Consider the following 18,785-nt stretch of genomic DNA (forward strand, 5'->3'; position numbering starts at 1 on the left):
AAAATAGAAGAAGAGAAAAATATTAAAGGTTGAATTTGTAAACAGACTGCTAACACTGTAAATTGTTGACAGCAGCTAAGTCCGCTGCCCCTGAGGAGACAGTCCCTGCCTGGCTGTGTGATACCTACCGGAGGGAATAATGGTAAGGACGTGACAGATTATATTTCGAAAAGAAAATTGTCCGCTTCTCCGTCATTGTCACATATGTGTGCTTAGTGGCTGAGGAGAGAGGATACTCCAGCCTCCACCAATGGAGGAGGAGCAGCGAGACACATCGGCCTGGAGGTGGTATTTGGAATAAGGCGTTGCATAATATTGATGATACACTACATCAGTATTGTGTCTTGATCACATTTAGCTAGGTCGATGTCGTATTTCTTATGTATTCAACTGTTACGAAAATCTCACTTCTCCGGCTGCCTCTGTCATCACTGCTGCGTGACAGCAACCTTAGAGGAACAGTGAAGTGAGGAGTATTAGACACTGCTATTACTCTATTTTTTTTAGTGATTTCTCGTATATTCATCACATCTTTACCTGCTGTTGTGATGCCCTGTCTTAGGGCATCATGGAAAACTTACCAGAAGGCAGCACAAATTTACCATGAGATGCTTTTGCCAGGGATCAAAGCTGTCAGGACACTCAAAACCGAGCAAGACCTTCACAGAACTGATGAAGCCAAGATGATCACCAAGGTCCGAATAGATTTTTGTTCAGCCTATACTGTGTATTTCACTGAGATCAATTTATGGAGTTAAAAATTCCATCTGTCAAAACACTCTCATGTCCCCTCCCTGAGACTCAATTCTTTCCCTTCTCTGAGACTCCTGTTTGTTCCCACTGCTTCCTCTCTATGACTATTTAATTTTGTTAGCATGTGACCAAGTCTGCCCCAAAGGTCATGGGATGATCCACTCTTTGGAATTCCACTAGTATGATGCCTTGCTTAACAGCATTTATAGCCCTTTTTTTCTTATGTAAAATTTTTCAAGGATACATGAAATCTGATTTGAATGGAGTCATTCATGAGAATTATCTACAGCATGGCATCCTTTGCTTAAAACATGTGAAACATTATGAAAGGTAACATGCATTTGTCATTGGGCTTGATATTGAGCGCATTTAATTTTATATTGAGGTTCATGGATCTATCTATTTTTGTACCAGGCCAGCTGTTGCACACAGGGTAGCCCAGAAAAAAATGTGTGTTCATGGATATATGAATAGAACCAATATCTTACTGAATTACTTCTTCCTTTATTTTCAGAAGATTTTAGTTTTGTGATGGTTTCAAATTAAGTATGATTTTGATTTCAGGGTCTGCTTTCCCTCCTTAGAAAACTTAAGTCTGCTCCAGACCAGGAGTTGCGCCTTCTTCTGCTTGGTCTGGACAATGCAGGGAAAACAACATTGCTTAAGAAATTAGCTTCAGAGGACATAACTCAGACAACACCCACTCAGGGATTCAACATCAAGTCTGTCCAGTCTGATGGTTTCAAGCTGAACGTATGGGATATTGGTGGTCAGCGGAAAATTCGTCCCTATTGGAGGAATTATTTTGAGAATACTGATGTCTTGGTAAGTACTTGAGGCTCACTAGATTTTGCATTATGTGGGAGTTTAGCACCTTTTGTACAACATTGTACTCAGCTCAATAAAGGTTGGATTTTTATAACTACACTACATGTTGTAGCTAAGCATTCCAGTTTTGTATATGTTTACTGTTAATCCTTGCAGGTTGTGAATTTACAAGATCTGTAATTGCATAAATGGATAAAAGTATCCTAAAATTTGCACAACACAACGATTTATAGTTAAAGCAAATATCTTCAAGATTCCAACATACACAACATTTATTAGAACCCAAGATAAGTGTATTGGAGTGGAAGTCAAATTTATGAGAATGCCAGTCAGTCTAACTGAAATGTGAGTCTGGTTTATTAGAATATGAGGTAGGTTTACTGAAACTTAAAACTATCATTATGTAGATTAAGTTCATTGAAATAGAAGCCCAGTTTATCAAAACATAATTATGGTCTCTCAGAATGGAGTTCATGGCTTTTTTTTTTTTTTTTTTTTTAGAACCTGCACATTCCTGATTCCCTAGTCATTGAGGGCACAAGCCAGTGCAGTTTAATGCTAATCCCAGGCCTGGATAAACTAGGAGGTTTGCATCAGACATGAATACTTTGTTAAATCACCATGTAAATGTGATCCACTGTGACAACCCCAATTAGGGATAACCCAAAAGAAGCCATTAACCAAGCTCAAAAATTTGCCATGCTCAACAGGCTTTTGAACCTGTCATGGTGGGAGAAGGTTGGCAGCACTTGCTTTTCTGTGATCTTAAATGTATGTATGTAAAAATTCAGGTTTACAGTTTATTACAGTTTAATATTATCTAAAAGATGTAAAAGTAATATTAAGGTTCAGTAATATCTCCCTTCAATGTCTGTGTAGAAGTTGCATTCATCCAGATACTGCATATCTGATTAATATTTGCCATTTATCAGACTTCAGTATAGAAAATAGCATTTTACAGTTTTATGTATGTGTACAACCAATTCTAAGACACATTTCTTGTATGAGATTACTGTTTCAAAAACTTCCTTTTCCTTCCATCTTTCTCCAACATCTGCTCAAGGGCTCTTACTTGAATTTTTTCAAGATGTTTTTTTGTTTTTGTATGTGTGTGTTGGATGAAGCCATATAAAGTAGAATGTGAATGTCAAATAGTATAATTTAATATGGTAATACATTATAAAAAATTATTCTTAGCCAAAAAAAAAAAAAAAAAAAAAAAAAAAGAGGCAACAGGGGACTGAACAGCAGAGATGTGAACACACCCAAGGGTCAGGGGAAAAAGGAAAGAGTTGTGGTTGTGTAGTTGTATGGAACAACAATAGCAGATGAAGGAAATACCACTCAGTGAAAAAATTACTACAAATATGTTCTGCATATCTGCTGATAGTTAAAATAGGTAAATTTGTACATGATATGTATTGTGTATGCATTTCCATGTACAGTTCACATATCTGAACAGACACATTTATGTTTGGATATTGATGAGTCTGGTTATTAAACATCTGAATATTGGAAAGATTAACTGTAGTTTAGTTTGGGAGGCAAGGACAAAGGCTTTTCTACCATGTCCATCTTATATGGTGAGTGGTACATAGTGCTCAAATATGTATTCCTTCCTTCACTGCCTACCTCATTATGTTTTTTTTTTTTTTTTTTTTTTTTTTTGTGTGTGTGTGTGTGTGTGTGTGTGTTTATTTATTTGTATATAAATGAAATGAAAGGAACATTAATCAAACTTTCTGAGGCAATAAATAATCTACTGCTCAGAAATGTCCATTGGGCTGGGAAAAACTTATTAATCTATTGGATTCAACTGTTCTTCAAAGTAAATTCCTTCTGGTGCCATGTTCTTAGCCCAATAGGCCTTCTGCATGTAAGATTTAGACATATTCCTTCATATAAGACAATGTCCAATAATGACACTGACATTTTCAGATATATGTCATTGACAGTGGTGACCGAAAACGTTTTGAGGAAACAGGTCAAGAACTTGGAGAAATTCTTAGTGAAGAAAAGTTAGCTGGTAACTATTACTGTTTACATTTTAAGTGAAGAAATGTTACCTGGTAATTATTTTTGTTTTATCCTTTTGAATTTGTATTTTTTTCAATTTACTATTTATTTATTTTTTATTGAACCTAGAAACCAGGACATAAAATGCAACTCATTGGATTGAGATACTGGTGTCTCCTTATGTAAAGTGTCCATTTCTAACCCACAGATGTTTAGAACAATTTGGTGTGTGTAGACTGTGAATGTGAATAGCAGCTTGATATCTATTTGTACACTTGGTAATCAAGATGATATTCTTGTATAGATTGCTTTGATAATTATCAAATTTTTCTTCAGGTGTCCCTGTCTTGATATTTGCAAATAAGCAAGATCTCTTCAATGCTGCTCCAGCTTCTGAGATAGCTGAGGGCCTTCAGCTGCATACCATCCGGGACCGTACATGGCAGATTCAAGCCTGCTCAGCCACTTCTGGCGAGGGAGTCAAGGTGAGCACCCTATATTGTACACCAGCCCTTTCCCAGATTCATCACTGGCCAACAGTATAATTCTTTATTTCATAAACTTGTAAGTAATAGTGTACCTATATGTTGTTGTTAGATATTTTCTCAACTTTAAACTTATTAGAAGTGAACTAGATTTCAGTTTTATAAAGTCAAATGAACAAAATACCTACTATACCATTGGAAACTAATGAACTCATTATATACCACCTTTCTTTTCATTACATGTTATGAAATGTTATTCACTGTTTCTGTGACTAATGTTAATTGCCCAAAACTTCACAATAACTTTTACAGGCAAAAATATATATATTTTTTTACATAGAAAATAAAAACTATGGTGTGATAATTTTTTTTTAAGTTTGTTGTAGAATAAGTGAATCATAAGGATGGTATGGTGACAGCCCAGTGATAGAGTAGTAGTGTGGTACATTGTGGCAGTGTTTGGAGCAGGTGAATAAATAGTATTCTTATTCAGGCCACTGAAATAGTGCCCTGTGTTACGTTCATGAGTAGCCTCTAAGACTTGAATTTTTTCATGAAAGATCTGTTTAGCTGAGTCTGTTAGATCACAGCCATCCACCTTGTTTTCTGACTTCTCGGAATGATTAATTGATATTTCATGGATTTCATTTATTAATTTACTTTTCAGGAAATGAAAAGTGCCTTATTGCCAGTAATTTATGCATGAAAGGTATAGCTAAATAGCATTTTGTTGACTTAAGGGAATGAGGACGTTTTCTCTTTTGATTTCATTGCTATTGGTAGTAATGACCAATATATTAAAAAATTACTATTCCATGCTTAAAATTGTTTATTCATCATCAGTCTTTATTCTTCATTTATCATATATATTTTTTTTCAGGATGGACTTGACTGGGTTTGTAAAAATCTGAAGAAAAAGTAAACATCTAGTCAATAGGATGTTCACCGTACTATATTCCGTCCATTGCCTGTGTCATTCATAGAGGGAAGTTGTGTTTGTGGCTTCAGGCAGCATCAGGATCAAAGATAGTGCTAATATTCTGCAAGTCTTGATCAAATCAGAAAACATTCTAGTCACTTGTACTTTTTTGTTATTTATAGTTTTGAATAGCAATATTTCATTTGTTAACAGATTTTTCTTAAGGAACACTTAATACACTAACGAAAGCAAGTCTTGTTTATTCTCATCACATGTATTATTAATTGTTATTCATTAGCATGTACTGTGCCAGACACATATATGAGTAATATTAACTTTTGTTGTCAACTTTGAGTGTTAAATTCTTCAGAAAATGTGAAGCTCACCTCCCAGCCACACACTGAAGCTAGTTTGCAACCTTTCCTAGACATGATTTTTCTCATGAGGATTATGACATAATTGTGCTGGTATAGGATATCTTAATTTAGACTAAAGTGATTGATTTCTTCTAATTTTTTATCATTGTAAAAATGTTTTACAAGCTCTCTTCAATGTTGATACTGAAAGTTATCGTAAGCCTGACACTGCAGTACACTGAATCACAATTTATAAGGCAAGAATGCCTTCAGTTAAGTAGCATTGTGCATTTTCCTAATGCAGATATAGAAACCTACATACGGCAGCACCCAATACACACTGACTCAGCCATGAGTGCTCTGTTTTGCAAATAGAAGCTATAGTGATTAATATCTACCAGCAACGTCAGGCATCACCTACTGCTTACTTGCAGTGCTGGATACAGTTGATAGTGATCCACATTCACAACTATCTGCATAAAAATATGAAACTGGTCATTTAATGTCATCTGTTAGCACAAAACCACTGACATATGGTGTTTCCTCACATGCACAAATGACAGCAAAGGCTATCAATGTATACAAATGCCATGGAATTTCCAACCTTCTATACAGAGAAGTGTTAAATCCTGTCATGAGCCACTTACAGAATCAACAGTATGCATCACATACTAACTATGCATCCCACCACATTCATGTGAGATATTAGTATTCACTTGTAGAGCATGCAGTTAGTGTAACCACTGCTATAAAAGTCATTCAGGTTTGAGGCAATGTATACCATGGTCATACATAGTTGACTGCTGTCTAACCAGCAGGAAGCTGTTGTTGTGGATCCATGTTGTCAGTCAGTGGTGACACAATCAGCTACTGTCCCTGTTCATAAAGTGGTAGGCAACTGCTGGTGGCACTACTGCAGACCTTTTGTGGGAGATGGGTTGATGATGATGATGATAATGATGTTGATGATAGTGATAATTATTGTTATTAAGATTATATTTGTTTACTTTAATATGACATGCTGTGTAGACCATGCTGCTTACCATAAGAAAGCTATTAGATAATTTATTTATTATTTATCTTGTATTTTTAGTTTATGAATTATGTGTGATAGGACAGGGAATTCCCTCTTTTATTTCTGTGATGAGGCAAGGTGTTGTGTACATACCCTGCTTCAGCTACTCCTCTATAAAGGGGATATCAGACACATATAGAGTTTTCTCTCTCTCTCTCTCTCTCTCTCTCTCTCTCTCTCTCTCTCTCTCTCTCTCTCTCTCTCTCTCTCTCTCTCTCTCTCTCTCTCTCTCTCTCTCTCTCTCTCTCTCTCTCTCTCTCTCTCTCTCTCTCTCTCTCTCTCTCTCTCTCTCTCTCCCACATTGCTCACTCCATAACATTTTTTTTCTAGTCAGGATCAACATAGGAACTCAAATGCACACATGAACATATACATAATAGAGAGTAGAATGCTGTCTTTTCACTCACATAAGAATGAAAGTAATGATGATAGTGATATAAGTGGAATGATCATTTGAAGGGGAGATTATCTTGGTAGAGCTTTCATTGTTCTTTCTTATGAGCCACAACATCATAAGACAAAATATGAAAATATAATACCGTAATGCAAATACAGTAATATTTTCTTCTGTGCCCGTGGTTCACAAGCTGTCTTACATAACACTCTTTTTTTGCTTCTAACAAACTTGCATGCCCTCCAGAAAATATGCACACTATTGTCTGGCAGGTCAGAGTATTGTGACTAGTCAGTCAATAACATCAGTGTGGTTATTATTGTGGCCTGTATTAAACATGTAAGGACTGCTGAAATAATAGAAAATGGATTGGGATGACTGATAGAATTTTAGCATAGTTTGCTTGGGTGTAAAGACAGATACTTAAGCAAGTAAGTGACATTGTATATTGTATGTTCTGGTTACTGATTACTGTGAAAAATCCCACATGTAGCAGATGTTGATCTAGTTAAAATTATGCAGTGATTGTCCATTAGTTAATCATATTAACATCAGATATTCTCTCTCTCTCTCTCTCTCTCTCTCTCTCTCTCTCTCTCTCTCTCTCTCTCTCTCTCTCTCTCTCTCTCTCTCTCTCTCTCTCTCTCTCTCTCTCTCTCTCTCTCTCTCTCTCTCTCTCTCTCTCTCTCTCTCTCTCTCTCTCTCATATTTGTTGTTGTTTTTAATAATTTGTAATCCTTGCCCAACATTTACTACTTGGTAACATTTTTAGTCAGAGTTCATGCACAATCTCAAGATGCATACATTTATGAGTACAGACATAAGAGAGGGTGCAATGTTGGCCTACGCTTGTAGGAATAAAAGTAATGATAATGATGTAAATGGGGTAATGATGCATATTAATAGTGGTGGAATCTTATGACCAGCCATTGCAGGAGTAGTGTGAAACCGAAGGATACTTTCTTGTACAAAAGGCAAGAAGGGTTTAATTCTTTTGTTTTCAGTAGTTCACCCATTGGATTGGTGATGACATAATTTTTAGAATTTAGAATGTAATGATCAGATATCTTGAAGGCATGACCATTATTACTTATTACCTGACTTGACCAGTCTCAGGTCCTGCTCTATGTATAATTGCTGGTTGTGGTGTCTGAGATTCATGATATCAGTTTTAAAAGCTGTTACTCTTTCATTTAGGAAAATTTGTCAAATCCATTAACTCACCAGTAAAGCAACTTTTTTTTAGATTTCAAGTTTAAAAGCCGCCTATACTTCAGAGAATATACAACAATTAGCTCTCTTTGCTGGTAGTAGTAGTACATTTCTTATCTCAACAAATGTTCCAGGGACCATTCCCCATGATTTCATGCCGTCCACTATTTTCCTTCCATATCAGGCTTTGGTATTTGTAAGTGAGTTTTACATCGGTAGGTTGTCTAATTGTGTCACTGCACAGGCAAAATTCGTATCATTATGTAAATATGAATGTCAGTTATATCTTTGTTGTCATTAGCAATATTTAATTATCATATCACCATCAGCATGATCAGTCCCATTTCTCATATTTAGGTGGATTTCCAGATAAAAGTAAGTTGAAGGATGAAGAGATCAGACAAGCGATGGAACACACACACATTCCCACAAATATTGTGTCATCATTCATTATAACCAAATATGCCTGTAGACTTACAGGGCTCCAGTGTTAAGCATTGTGACTTTCTTTTCTTTCTTCATGTGAGGAAAAGAAGTCTGCAGCATCTTAAAGGCTTCGAATTTGGCTTACCCAAATCAGTTTGGATACGAGTACACTATACAAGTATGAATATAAGTGTTCATTGAGTATTAGTAAATATTCAGGTAACATATGTGCCTCTTTGCAGATCTCTGTTAACTTTGTTCTCAAAAGCAGTGCTACTTAACAGGATGTTATAAACTATGTAAAAATTTTGTTTTGGATTAAGGCATATATGGCTGCAAGTAATTACTTCCTGTCATTCAATATCTCCTCACCAATGTATCTTACTTTTACATTAAGGCTGTGTTATCAAGCAAATGTAGTATTACAAGTGTAACAGCTCAATGTGATAATGTTTCTGAATGTAGCAAAGGACTCATGTGCACCAAAGATAAAGGCTTTATTTTATAAATTAGATTGCTTGGATATAATTATAGCATGTCCCACACGTATATTACTTTACTTTCATCAGTTTTGCAAGTATCTTTCAGTAACCTCTCAGATACTGAAAAGACTGAAAAATGTTTTCTTTACATATACTCTACACTTATTATTTTTTTTCTTTCTTCTTATGTAACTTATATTTTGGAATGTACATATAACAGACTTCCTACAATATTTCATGTTCTGATCAACAGAAGGTTTGGTTTCAAATTTTTTAGGTATACATTTTGAGTTATTTATTTCTATTGTGTATTTTTTTCAAAACCAATGCACAAAGTAACAAGTGCCTGTATGTAGCACAACACTGTGCCTCAAAGCTCGTCGCATCAGATTTTATGCTATATTTTTATTTGTGTTCTTAAATGTAATCTGACATGTTTTAGGAATTTAGAGAAGAAATTGTAGAATTTATTGCCAATTGCATATTTCTCTCACTTAATCATTCTTTACCTTAGTAAGGACATGAGACACTAATTTTTTTATTGTTTCTCTCTTTTGTATTTTTTTTTTTTTTTTTTTTTTTTTTTTAAATAACATTTTACCACTCAGGATGCATCCTTGGTTGAAAAGTCAGACCATAGCAGAGAGATGACAGGGTCTATTTTGTGTTCATCATAAATGGTTTGGAATGATAGTACCATCACTTCACTTTCATTCCATTATAGTTGTAGTGAATGTCATGTTTTTGCCTAACATTCAGATTTGTTGCAGTTTTGGTACCTTTTTTTTTCTTTTTTTTTTTTCCTTTTTTTTTTCTTTTTATGAATTAGCCTGTAAATTTCTATTTGTCATTTGATATTTATGTTACTCCATATCAGTGAAACACTAGGTTGTTATGAATTACCAAGGAATTAAAAAAGATCATTTAACTTTAATTGTACATGGTGTAACTGGCAATATAATAGTTTTTATGATGAATTTGTGTCATTTCTGCATCCATGTTTGATCACCATTATGACATTATTTTTACAATATTAAGATTACATGGAGTGCACTTTGCTTAGTATTACATGGCTGAATCATAACCTTAACAACCACATATAAACTTATGCAGCAGACAAAAACTTGTGTTATCCACTGAAGTAATGTTACATGCATGGGGAAAGGAAATGGAATGACTGAGAATGAAATTCATTTAAAACCACTTACAAACTGTAGTTCAGTACAAAAAATTCCTTACAAAGGACAGCTGTAAAAAGAATATGGTTAAAGGTTTATAAATACATACTCAGTGATGTATTACCTATTTACAAATACACTTTAAAGAGTAATACTATCTTAGATAGATGAATGCCCTCACAGAATATGTACAACTGAAATACATTCCTGTTTGTGACAATGAACAGTTAAATGTGTGTGTGCACATGATGAGTTTTTTAATCATGTAGATCATATCAATCTACACTCAGAATTATGATATATACCCTGTTTGCCTCTCCATCACACTCACAACTCTATGTGCTCATATGCCTGGTTTGCCTCCTCTGGTGTAGGGTAAGTGCATCCCTCCGAGAACATTTCCTGGAAGAGTATTGATAACAGAATCAGCATGCGAATGTCTCTTTAGATTGTTTGAGACTATTACAAGGCAGATGTCAGCAAGAATTTCATGAAATGATTAAATACATCATGCAATGTGACCAGACAGTTAAGATAAAGCTTTGTTGCAACTGGTTCTTCACCACCAAGACTCTTATGAGGTTACTTTTCATTCAACAAAGTAAACATAATACAAAAACTATTGTTTCAGTAACTGCTCTGAAACTTAACTAACTGAATAAATTAGCTCAATGTGTGATGATAATGGCAGGTCAAGTAGGGAATGTCTCCTTACTGCTGCTACCTATCCCTGTAGTGCTCTCTCTCTCTCTCTCTCTCTCTCTCTCTCTCTCTCTCTCTCTCTCTTTGCAGGTCATTTCCACTTTACGCCATCATATGTGTGTGTGTGTGTGTGTGTGTGTGTGTGTGTGTGTATATATGTGTGTATATATATATATATATATATATATATATATATATATATATATATATATATATATATATATATATATATATATATATATATATATATGAAAGAAACGTATACAGGATCGCTACATGCCACCCTGCATCAAGACCTTGCTGTGCAGCACAGAGTCAGGTAGGCGTGGCGGGGCGTAACAACACCGCAATGACGCTACGGAGGTGATGCTGAAATATGACCAAGAAAAAAAAAAATCTTGCAGTTTTTTTTTAAACATCAAATGTTCCCTCTCAACATTACCTCACACGTGTCCACCTTGCCTGACGCTGCTTGTACAATTTTCATCAGCAAGGCTGAGTCGGCCTCCTCGAGGGCGGGTCTCGTGGCGAACACCAAGCTGTGAAGTAATGAAATTTTTTTTTTCTCACAATGCTAAAAGTGTCGACGCGGTTTTTATTGCACGAAGGGTCTACTTTTTCGGCACTAACACCAACCTGGCGGTGCGAGTTGCGGCAGCGGCCAGTGAGGTATGTTCCATAACTCTATTGATGCGGCACAGCACCAGAGGTAAACACGCCCTCTTGGCTCCTCTCGTCTTTTTGGCCACAGTCATTACTCCGTCACCAACCTCCTTCAGTGTTGCTCTCACAACAGCCTGAACAAGCTGCCAAACGAAAAAAAATAAATAAATGAAAAAAATAAAACGGGATACTGTAGGTGATAAATATATACTAGGCCTTATAGAAAAATAATTTACATAAATATCTTGTATTACTCTTGATAGTCTAAACCTTGTTACCATTGCTTATTATGCCTGAAATATGAACAATTTTTCCGTTAAAGAAATTGTTATGATTCTCGAAGCTCGAGTGAGGTGGCTGTAGACTTCGTATACAGGTAAATTCTAACCAACGCACCTCCTTTGACTGCAGGTCATGCACACTAGCCAGACCTGCCACCACCCATTCGCGAAGGCCTTGCAGATAGTTCCTCAGCGGCACGAGGAAGGCAGTGGGCTTGAATGGCAGATCCCATCCTCTGACCATCAGGCCCATCATGGGAGCCACGAGCTCAGGAAAGTTGTCCAGGGTGACTCCTCGCATGCCGTATGCAGAGAAGAGGGCTTGTGTCCTGGGCACGGCGGCCTCGTACAGCCGCTGCTGGACCTCACTGGAGGCCAACAATATGACCAGGTCTGCTAAGGCAGGGGTGATTGACTGACCAAGGCCATCTCGATACTCCTCTCTTTGTAAACTTTCAAACAAGTCCGTCCAAGTTGCGTGAGCCAAATTTCTCTTCAACGTGACCATTAGATTGTCCAGATCATTTTTACTAATAAAATCTGAGCCACTCATAGCCACAAGACGAGGCAGTAACTCAGTCAAATCCCCTACACCTGACATTTTCTTGTTCAGGAAAGCCTTGGTGAAGAGAATGGCGTCCTTTATCTTCCTGTTGCACTGCTTGTCTGTGTGCATGGAGAGAAGAATTGATTCCACCAAATCAATAAGGTGTTTGGGTTTGCTGTCTCTTTTGGACGACGCTGTGGATTGATCCCGATCCTTCTGCGAGTCTATCTTTTCCTTGGGAGGCTTTTGCGCAATGGGTTTAGCAGTTTCCTGCTTGATTTCCTCTGTCTTCGGGGTATTTTTCTTCTTATTTGAAGTCAGAAGACTGCTTGCTGTCTCTAAGAGCGAATTGATGTCGATGTCATTGTCTTCTGCTAATTTCCCAGCCAGATTCGCCAGTGTGCCGAGATCAGGTTTTGTCGCCATAGCAGGACTTTCTTTTGTGCTTTTTTCCTTCTTGCCTCTGTTAGATTTATTCGATTTGCCGGTGTTCATGAACATGGACGCCATGGTCATCATAGAGGCGAGATCCATCCTTTGGTCACCTCCACCCCCAAGTAGGGCTCCCACTCCGCCAAGGAGAGCACCCATTTGCTTCTGCGTGTCTTTCCCATCTTCACCTCCCAGAATGTTGCCAATGAGAGGCCCGAGGCCATCACCGGCCTGGGAACCAAGAGCAGCCAGTAGCGGAGCAGCCTGGGAAAGCATGTCTCCGCTCAGCAAGGGCGACAACACCTCCAGTACTGCATCAGCATCCAGATCAATCTTATTCTCACGCAACAGTGACGTTATTAAAGGTCTGAAGAGTCGCAGAGGTGCGTCTGCTTTTCCTTTCTTGGGCTTTCCTCCAGTCTTAGGTTTGGTCCTTGAAGTCTGCTCTGTGTTAGTGTCTGTCGTCTCCACGCTGGTGCCCGCAGATGTGGAGTTTAGAAATCGTGACACAAGAGACATCACATCTAAGTTATCAAGAGCGCCATAGATGAGGTCCCGTAAGTTGTTTTCACTTTTTCCCATTACTGAGTTCATGAATGCCGTCAGATCCACGCCATATCTCGAAGCGGTGGGCTGCAGAAGATCCACTAATTGGCCCATGGGCATCTCCGCCAGGCTGTTTCCGAATTCATCTTTTTTGAACAACTTGTCCCATGCGAGGGGTAAGGTTGCGAGGTCCAAGCCTCCAAAGAAGTCGCTGTAATCTTTAATTACGTCTTGGAGTTCCGGAGGGAGGCGCCCCTGCAGCCGAGTCCAAAAATCTGAGAGAAGCGCTCCAGTGTCTTTCTGAACGGCACCCAGCATGATGCCCTCCATCAGCAGGCGACCCATGTGCTGGCCGGTCTGGGAGTGAAGGATTACCATCAAGTCACCTACAGTTTTGATAGACATCGTCGAATTGCCTACAACATTTAGAAATTCTTCCTGGACCTCCTGTAGACGAGAGGTGTCGCTCTTGCCACCTGTGTTTGCTTGGGTGGAGGCGAGGGTCACCTCTACGGCCGTGGCCGCCACCACCACCGCCACAACCATCCACAAATGAAGAATGTTTCTCCCGAGCATTATGCTTTCAGAATAGTTATGTTCGTTGGCTGTTGTAACACTCCACACAATAAGTACTGTCAACTGTGACTGTTAGCGGATCTACTCTGTATAAAATGGAACCTGAGTCACGCAAGCATAGTCCACGTCAGCAAAGCGTCTCCTCACACACCCGCACGAGTCACCACTGCACGCCACAAGCAGCACTGGCAGATGGTCAGTGACGCATCATCAAAAGAAACTCGTGTAACACAGTCTAGGCAGCACCGTGGTTTCGTCGCGGCGTTCCTTGTTGGACTGGCGTGTAGTAAACCGCTAAACCCGGCCAGCTGATTTGCTCCTCACCTCCCACCCTGCCTCCCCTATGTCCCGTTAAAATCTCTTTCAGTATCGTCTACTGAAATCGCACCATAAAATCTAATAAATTAAAGTTATTACTATTTAGGAAACAGAGAGGTATCGAGACATAATTGATTGTTATAGCTTACAACATAACCATTTCCTGTACAAGTAAGAATAATGAACAGCGAAGAAATATGAAACACAGCAATACTTTCTAGGAAGAATTCACCTCCCAGGAACAGTCGTTGACCCGCCGTCGGAGCCTCAAGACAGGTAGGAGAGCCGCCCACTCACCGAGCATCACACATCCATCCACACACCTCACGCTGGCTCAAACTATGGAAAACAACATTTGGAAGAAGACATAACATCCGCTAGTGAGTTGTCGAGAGCAAAAATTTACACCAAAATAAAAGCTTAAGGAAGTATGAGTTTATTATAAGCGCACGAGGAATTATAAGGCATGCAACGCTTACTGAGTGGCCAAAGGATAACTCAGCCTTGGCATTGGAATCTCCCGTTATTTTTGTAGCAGGAGGAGGAGCGTCTGCGGCACCTGCTATCCACCACCCCAAACCCTCCTTTCCTTCATGACTCCCAATGTTAAAGTTGCTAACCAGAAACACTGCCAGGGATACAAGAAAACACAGGAAGCGATGAATAAGTGTGTGCAAACCAAGATAAAGACCGGAAGGAAGGTATCTTTTACCTCACGTGCCTTCAAAGAACTGTGGCTGGAACATTCAGATTCAGTAAGGACATTCTCATTCAGCCCAGGAGAGGGACATGCCGCTAAAAGGCTCGGTAAGGCTGTGGCGGGTCTACGAATAAAGATGATAGACGTGAGCAGTTTGACTTTCTTGACTGTCTTGTTGTTGGTGTGTGTGTGTATGTGCGTAAAAGCGACGGTAAAAAAGGCATGACTTAACCATCATGCACACCTCTCGCTGCACACACACACACACACAAACACACACACACACACACACACACATACACACACACAGTAAATCAGACAACGGAAATCCTACTCACTGTCACAGAGATATGGAAGTGGCGTGTTTCCGAGAAGAGACAAGGCGCTCATCATGAACTTATGAATATAGAATGTCTTAGTATTGTCGTGTACCAGACTATCTGACTTGCAAACAGTGACATATCCAGGTGATATACAGTACATTCTCTGCTGCTCAGTTAACACATCTACATCATCACAGAAATCAAATTCGCATACTTTTCCAAACTCAATATGTCTACTACTAATTCAGTATGCTGTTGTTGTTAAAGACAGGGCCGGACAGACCTAAATACTAGATGGAAAGAGCACTGATTTTACTGGTTTTACCTATAATATTTTCATCCAGGATATCTTATTTCTGGAGAATGAATAAAGTAAAAGATCAAGCAGTACTTCACTTTACATCATCTTTGTATTAGTATTACAAGCGTAGTGTTTTCCAGAGTTAGGGGTGCTGGACTGCCTAAACACAGAGGATGCCGAGCTCGGAAAAGACCAAAAAGTGCTGCCTTAGGGGATCTATAGACAATAGTGGTGGTGGTGGGGGTGGTGGTAGTGGCGGTGGTCAAGACGAGACAGAGGGGGAAGCTGCACCTGCTGCCATACAATGTTCCCCGGCTGCCAATGACTCGCTGGGATTCTTATGTAAGCTGATAATGAGATGAAGAAGAACCATAAGCTGCCTAAGGCTCAGAGAGAGAGAGAGAGAGAGAGAGAGAGAGAGAGAGAGAGGAAGTGTGACGAAGGAATTTTTTTTATCTCTCCCACAGATGTAAGAACGTGATGTTAGACGTTACTGATTTTTTTTCCTTCTTTCTTTTCTTACTGGGAGAGTGTAAACTGTTAGGTTCTGCCGATGAGGAAAGAGAGCGAGTTGTGAAATTTTAGAGCAATAATGTGTAAGGCAATGTATAACGTATAGTAGTAGTAGCAGTAGTAGTAGTAGTAGTAGTAGTAGTAGTAGTAGTAGTAGTAGTAGTAGTAGTAGTAGTAGTAGTAGTAGTAAGAGGAGGAGGAGGAGGAAAAGGAGGAGAAGGAGGAGCAGTATCCGGTGTAATGTGATGACGAGGCGACTGACCGGAGTGAATAGGACTTCAGGAGAATGTTGAAGGCGGAAGTGAGTTTTTTTTCTTTTTTTTCTTATCGCTCACTCTCCTTTTCCTCCTCCTTTGTGTGAATTAGAATTTTCCGGGTAAGGTTCTTTAATGATGATTGATTTGGGGATTATGATGGAATTGGGGCATCTTAGAGAGAGAGAGAGAGAGAGAGAGAGAGAGAGAGAGAGAGAGAGAGAGAGAGAGAGAGAGAGAGAGAGGGTACATTAATTTTCCTTTAATTCAAAACTTACCTGTTATTATAGCAATATAAATGAAAATGGTAGGTCAATACTGTGTGAGAATTAAAACAGAAGAAAAAAAGAGGGGTCGTGGGCAGATAAGTGTTCACCTCCCGGGGGAGCAACCGATAAGTGTGTGCTGATTGCTAGAATGCGTGATGATACAGTGTGCCTCGACAGCAGCAGCAGTAGCAGCAACAACAACTACTACTATCACTATTACTACTACTACTACTTCTATCACCACTACTACTACTTCTACTACTACTACTACTACTACTACTACTACTATTACTACTACTACTATTACTGCTACTACTACTAATAATAATAATAATAATAATAGTAATAATAATAATAATGATAAAAAAAATAAATAAATAAAATAATAAAAAATAAATAAATAAAAAAATAATAATAAAAATAACAACAACAATAATAATAATAATAATAATAATAATAATAATAATAATAATAATAATAATGATAATAACAATAATAATAATAATAATAACGATAATAATGATAGTAATGATAATAATATAATGATACAATATAATGAAGATGATGATGATACGTATAATGTACTTACCATTTGTGAAAACCGCTGATATACTCGTGTTTCTTTTTTTCTTTTCTTTTTTTTCTTTCTTTTTCTTTCTTTCTTTTTTTTTTTTTTTTTTTTTTTTACAGAGTTGCAGCAGAGGGGAGGGAGAGCCATCGATCGGCGTGTACAGGCATTGCAGCAGGGGCTCCCAGACAGGGGTGCACGCACATGGAGAGACATTCAGAGGATTTTCAATGGTACTTTGTCACAATTATGCTACTGTGATGCCAATATTTACACGGGAGGATGTGTTGGGGGTCACGAGGCCTTGTCTGTGTACTCGAGCTGTTTCGCCAGTCATCAATTATTTACGGTTCAGAAACCAGATGCCACACGCTTGTTTGTATGCCAATTATTAATATAAGTTTGTGTGTCCTATACCGGTATTTTGTATTGTCTGACTCTCATTAAGACAAATTTCAAAGGCTACTGAGATGATCAGTCGGATTTTCATGGGTGTTTTCCTCACTGAGGAAAACACCCCATGTGTGAAATTCTTATTTAACAATCACATACACGAAAACAGACCTGAAAACCAACAAGTTCCGCTGAGACTGTTAAAATAATCGAGATACGTCGATGAAATGTCTGAAAATGCAGTTTCTGCTTTGTACAGCAGAAAGCAGTAAGCATGATATGATATGAAGCGATTATGTATTACTGGTTGGCAGGTAGATAGGAGTAGTACATCACCAAACACTGGTCATTCAAAGTGTGGGTAGGCGTATGGGAACTACTGTACCATTACCAAACAGCGGTAAATTTTACTGCAAAGAGATCCATCACCAGAAACCGATAATTCAAAGTCAGAGCCCGTGTATAGGCACCATTGTAGTAGCCTCTGTATGAGTACATGTCATCCTGTCTTCTGCGCCTTCAATAATAATAATAATAATAATAATAATCAATAATAAGATCGATATTGAAATCCTTGTTTCTCGGCCACAGGAAAATCCAAGGTGATAAAATAGTCATCAGTTAAGTGTAAATGAGTTAAAATGGAACTCGGGTTAAATGCCGAAGACGATCAGAACTCTTGAAACACCCTCGTATGTAAACCCGCGCAATCGCAGCCTCCGTCACTGCGTCTCCTGCTGTATCCTTAGTACGTAGTTCGATAAGGATTATCATTGCGTCTAAAATGAAGGAAAGGTTTTATAAGATTCTTCTACGATAAGGTTCAGTTTAAGGTTTGTGTAGTAATAGATGCTTTTTGCCTTAATTATCTATGGCCTACTTCATGGCAAATGTTCTGCATGTCGTACAAGGCAATAATATGGATCTAATAAGGGACGAGCGAGGTGAGTACATCGCTTCTCTGTACATTTGTTCCTACAGTGAAACAAAACGTGGCTTTTTGTCTCGACGTCTCGACTTTTAAAGAGGATATCAGCTTGGCACATGGACTTTTTTTTTTTTTCGGGAGAGAAATGACAAAGGATATCAAACTGTTTAAAACCCAAATTTAATTATTTACCATAATAAGCCGTTTGATTTCACTATATAGCACTGCGCTGACTAAAGTATGAGAGAGAAAAGTAGCTTCAGTATAAAATAAAAGGAAGAAGGTGTAATCTTTGGCCACTGTTGTTTGTAAGGGAAAGCATAAATGCTTGTTGGTATGGGAATGTG

General features: G+C 38.3%; 2 protein-coding genes across 2 annotated transcripts; one reads left to right on the forward strand and one right to left on the reverse strand.

Annotated features, from left to right (window-relative positions):
- The first annotated feature begins 43 nt into the window (after nt 1-43).
- On the forward strand, nt 44-5,156 carry LOC135106369 (ADP-ribosylation factor-like protein 3). The gene is made up of 5 exons (XM_064015312.1): nt 44-142; nt 1,318-1,578; nt 3,520-3,607; nt 3,934-4,082; nt 4,963-5,156. Exons 1-5 carry the CDS (start codon nt 140-142, stop codon nt 5,002-5,004), a joined length of 543 nt encoding a protein of 180 aa, XP_063871382.1. The 5' UTR covers nt 44-139; the 3' UTR covers nt 5,005-5,156.
- A 4,966-nt stretch (nt 5,157-10,122) lies between these two features.
- LOC135106367 (uncharacterized) lies at nt 10,123-14,255 on the reverse strand. The gene is made up of 4 exons (XM_064015306.1): nt 11,886-14,255; nt 11,463-11,632; nt 11,269-11,365; nt 10,123-10,526 (listed from the first exon to the last, which is right to left on the reverse strand). Exons 1-4 carry the CDS (start codon nt 13,869-13,871, stop codon nt 10,452-10,454), a joined length of 2,328 nt encoding a protein of 775 aa, XP_063871376.1. The 5' UTR covers nt 13,872-14,255; the 3' UTR covers nt 10,123-10,451.
- Nucleotides 14,256-18,785: the final 4,530 nt, after the last annotated feature.

The sequence above is a fragment of the Scylla paramamosain genome, chromosome 13 (assembly GCF_035594125.1).
Source record: "Scylla paramamosain isolate STU-SP2022 chromosome 13, ASM3559412v1, whole genome shotgun sequence".
NCBI lineage: Eukaryota > Metazoa > Arthropoda > Malacostraca > Decapoda > Portunidae > Scylla > Scylla paramamosain.